Here is a 3,967-nt window from a genome sequence, read left to right on the forward strand (position 1 = left end):
TATATTAAAAAACTAGTACATATTTATATGTAACTATTGTACTTGCTGGCTATAAGTTGGCTATAGATGATGTGGGAAGACCATATAACCAACAACTGACTATACTATTAACCATACTCTAAATCATGTGTTGCATGATGATTCTTTTTTACTGCTCATAGGGCATTGTTAGCTTGGAGAGTTAGGTCCGGGCGATGGATACAAATCCCTTGAAAGTTAGCTCGAAAAACCTCCTCGAGTTCTTCCCAACTGTCAATTGAATTTGCGGGCAAGCTACTAAACCAATGTCTCCCCAGTCCTCTAAGCCTTAAAGGCAGATATTTGACGGCGCGAAGGTTATCACCTTGAGCCATATTAATGCGTATGAGGATATTCTTAATCCACACCGTCGAATCCGTGGTCCCATCTTATGATTCGATATTAACGGGTTTAAACCCAATAGGGAACGGATAATGCACTACTAGGAAAATCCCTAATACAGACGCGGCTGGTGGCCAATAGCAGTAGCGCTGGCCCATCAGCACCATTATGGAGATTCTATCTATCTATCTATCTATCTATCTATCTATCTATCTAGATAGATAGATAGATAAATATAGATATTGATAGATAGATGGAAACGCTTACAGTTAGTACGTCTAGCCCTAGCCGGAGACCATGCAATGCCATGCGTTGGACCAAAACGCGAAGAGATAACTGCTCATATCATGTTCAGTTTCTCTTCTTTCTCTCGATCGATCGATCGCAACCTCGATCATCATGAACACATAATTAAGGGCCAATTCTTTTGGGCGCTTAAATATTAAGCTGCCTCCCCTCAGTTTAAAAAATAAGCCATCTTTGAAATTTATTGAGACTTCTAAATTAGTTATTTCGTAACTACTCCCTCCGTTTTTAAATATAAGTCTTTGTAGAGATTTTACTATGAACCACATACGGATGTATATAGATACATTTTAAATGTAGATTCATCCATTTTGCTTCGTATGTAGTCCACCTAGTGGAATCTCTACAAAGATTTATATTTAAAAACGGAAGGAGTAGTTTAGAAGTCCGGATGAATAAGGGAGACTGCTTATGGAAAAAGCTGGGAGGGGGCGGCTTATTTTTAAGCTGTCAAAAGACCGGGGCCTGGCTAAAGAAAAGGAAAGATCTTGTTTGATTACTGCTGCCATTGGTGAAAGATCTCCTTCCTATCCTGCATTGCATGATTATTGTTGCATTGCTTCGCTGTCGCCCCGTGCTCTATTTCTCGTCTGAATCCTTGCAGTAGATACTAACTGCCGCGTTCGTCTCCTTCCTATCCTGCCGATCAACAAGTGCAACGCATATGTGCAGCCCAAGCGGAGGCGGCCCGGTTCGCTATAAAGTTCACCTGGAACCGACCCAGCAGGCTTGCACATATCTTCTTCTTGCAGTTCCATCGGCATGCGTGCGTGTGTGTGACTTGGTGTACTCTACTAAGTGGTGGTATAGCGCGAGACAGAATAGAGAGAGCGATATGGGGAGCGGCGGGTTGTTGTTGCCGACCGTGGTGATGCTGGCGCTCAACGTGTTGTCGGCGGTGATGGTGGCGCTGGTCAAGGTGGCCATGGCCGGCGGCCTCGACCCGCTCGTGCTCGTCACGCTGCAGCAGCTCGCCGCCGCCATCTTCCTCGGCCCCATCGCGCACTGGAGAGAGGGGTGAGTGAGTCCACACGACATCATCCATACATAGCCTTTTTCTCATCTTCGGTTGATTGGTCTCATCCATCAGCAAGTCGAGGCCCAAGATGACGCTCGAGATCTTCGCCCACCTCTTCATCAGCGCCGCGCTCGGGTACTCTTTCTTTCCTTGATCAAATCTTCTCTGTTCGATCTTCGAACTAAGTAACAACGGCTGGATCATTTCTTGTACTACTACACCATCTTGCATGGTGGCAGGGCGGCGATGAGACAGTACACGGTCTTCGTGGGGCTGCGCTACACCACGGCGACCTTCGTCAGCGCCTTCTCCAACATCGCGCCTGTGCTCACCTTCGTGCTTGCCGTCGCCACCCGCTCCGAGTCGCTCCACCTCAGGGCCGCCACCGGCGCCGCCAAGCTCGCCGGCACGCTCGTCTCGCTCGCCGGCGCCATGCTGCTCACCTTCTACAGAGGCGTGGCCCTCACCCACGCCAACAGCGCCCACCAGCTCCACCGCCCCCCTTCTTCCCCACCGTCCCCGGCAACCGACTCCGGCAGGCTGTGGACGCTGGGAACGGTGGCGATCCTCGGCAACTGCGTCTGCCTCGCCTGCTGGTACCTGCTTCAGGGCAGGATCGCCAGGAAGTACCCCTACGTCTACTCCTGCAACGCCTTCCTGTCCACCTTCAGCTTCCTCCAGGTCGCCGTAGTTGGCCTCTGCGTGCAGCGCAACCTCTCCGCCTGGATCATCACCGACAAGCTCCAGATCATCCCCGTCCTCTACTCCGTAAGTAACCAACCAACCAGCCCTCATACGTATATGCTTCTGAAATCTCAATTGCTTGCTACAATATGCAGCTGGCTTGCCACTGATTTTGCCTGAATAAATTCAGGGCGTGGTCGCGACCGGCATGTCCTTCGTGCTGCTGACGTGGTGCATCCAGAAGCGGGGGGCTGTGTTCGTGGCCGCCTTCATCCCGGTGTCTCAGGTCATCGTCTGCATCATGGACTTCACTGTCCTGCATGAACCGCTCTACCTTGGAAGGTGCAAACACACTGCACCTATAGAGATTCATGCATGTGTCTGTTTACCCATGGCATGATTGGCATCTGAAACTTATGCTTTGCAAACGTGTATGCATGCATGCAGTGTGGTGGGATCTGTGATTGTGATAAGTGGCCTGTATCTTCTGCTGTGGGGCAAGAGGCAGGAGGCCTTGCAACAGCATCCAAGAGTTGCTAAAGATGACCAAGAACAACAGCAGCAGCAGCAATTGCAGTCGCAGCCATGACTCAAGATTGGAAGACAGAGATCCACCATTTGGTGATGTGTTAACATGTGCAGCAAATAAGTTCTTCAATAATTTTTGCATGTTCTAGCAATTATTATGATCACCGTTCTGGTGCAAATTAGGCTCCAAGATGCTATCATTCATGAAGCTGTTTAGGCTCTAATCCAAACAACAGTAGGGTGACAATATGTACACTATTACCGTGTTTATGGAGAAGTGTATTTTGTGGGGACATATATATGTACTTCCTCCGTCCGAAAAAATTTGTCCCTCAAATCAAATGAAGTAATATGTTAACTTCAATTCTGTTATCTTTCCTATCCTACTTCTAAAGATTTGAATTGGTGGTGAGTTCACTCGCCTTCATCCTCCTACTCTAACACGTGGGGGACCTCCACAAAGCAACAACAGCCAAATAAAAAAAATAACTTATATCCGGTCTCTCCTTCACGACTTGCCGTCCGTCCCTCCAATCCCCCGTCTTCTGCAGAAAATCCACAATCATCGTTCTCCGACCGCGCCTCTCCACTCCAATAGCTGTCCATCGGCGTTGGAAAATTTGAATCTTCGTCTCTCACATGGATGTTGCAGACCACAGACGCCTCCCCTCCCCACCTTCTACCACCCACCACCGCTCATGCCCGCCACCATCATTTGTACTCCGCCACCGTCGCTTCTGCGGCTCGTCAGCTACCTCTGTCTCCTCCACGCCGGCTCCGGAAAGGAAGAAAACGTGCCCCTCTCCTATCTCCTCTTATTTTCAAGCAGTGAAGGTGAAGCATAGGGGAGCAAGAGACAAGTGTCTGGCCGTTGGGAGGGGTATGTTCCACTACCGGACAGAGGGAGCACGGAGAATGGAGAAGATTCCTCTGATGTGGCCGCCGCGCCGACACATCTGCCAGGGGGCGGCGGGAGGAGGCCTGTGCGAAGCTTGGTGCGGGAAGAACGAGGAGGATGGCGCGGCAGTGGAGGTGGTTAGGGAGGAGAGGATCCAGAGAGGTGGGTAGAAG

At 49.9% G+C, this 3,967-nt stretch overlaps 1 protein-coding gene across 1 annotated transcript; it reads left to right on the forward strand.

The window, feature by feature from the left end:
* The first annotated feature begins 1,501 nt into the window (after positions 1-1,501).
* On the forward strand, positions 1,502-2,957 carry LOC119292540 (WAT1-related protein At3g30340-like). The gene is made up of 5 exons (XM_037571348.1): positions 1,502-1,683; positions 1,757-1,819; positions 1,924-2,452; positions 2,559-2,710; positions 2,816-2,957. The coding sequence occupies exons 1-5, from the start codon at positions 1,502-1,504 to the stop codon at positions 2,955-2,957; spliced, it is 1,068 nt and encodes a 355-aa protein (XP_037427245.1).
* Positions 2,958-3,967: the final 1,010 nt, after the last annotated feature.

The sequence above is a fragment of the Triticum dicoccoides genome, chromosome 4B (genome assembly GCF_002162155.2).
Source record: "Triticum dicoccoides isolate Atlit2015 ecotype Zavitan chromosome 4B, WEW_v2.0, whole genome shotgun sequence".
NCBI classification, from domain to species: domain Eukaryota; kingdom Viridiplantae; phylum Streptophyta; class Magnoliopsida; order Poales; family Poaceae; genus Triticum; species Triticum dicoccoides.

What these genes read in the sequence shown, in the direction of transcription:
- LOC119292540 (XM_037571348.1), top strand. Translation starts at nt 1,502, where the DNA reads ATGGGGAGCGGCGGGTTGTTGTTGCCGACCGTGGTGATGCTGGCGCTC. An exon ending in ATCGCGCACTGGAGAGAGGG is followed by an intron (nt 1,684 to 1,756) that starts GTGAGTGAGTCC and finishes CTCATCCATCAG; the next exon opens with CAAGTCGAGGCCCAAGATGA. An exon ending in GAACCGCTCTACCTTGGAAG is followed by an intron (nt 2,711 to 2,815) that starts GTGCAAACACAC and finishes GCATGCATGCAG; the next exon opens with TGTGGTGGGATCTGTGATTG.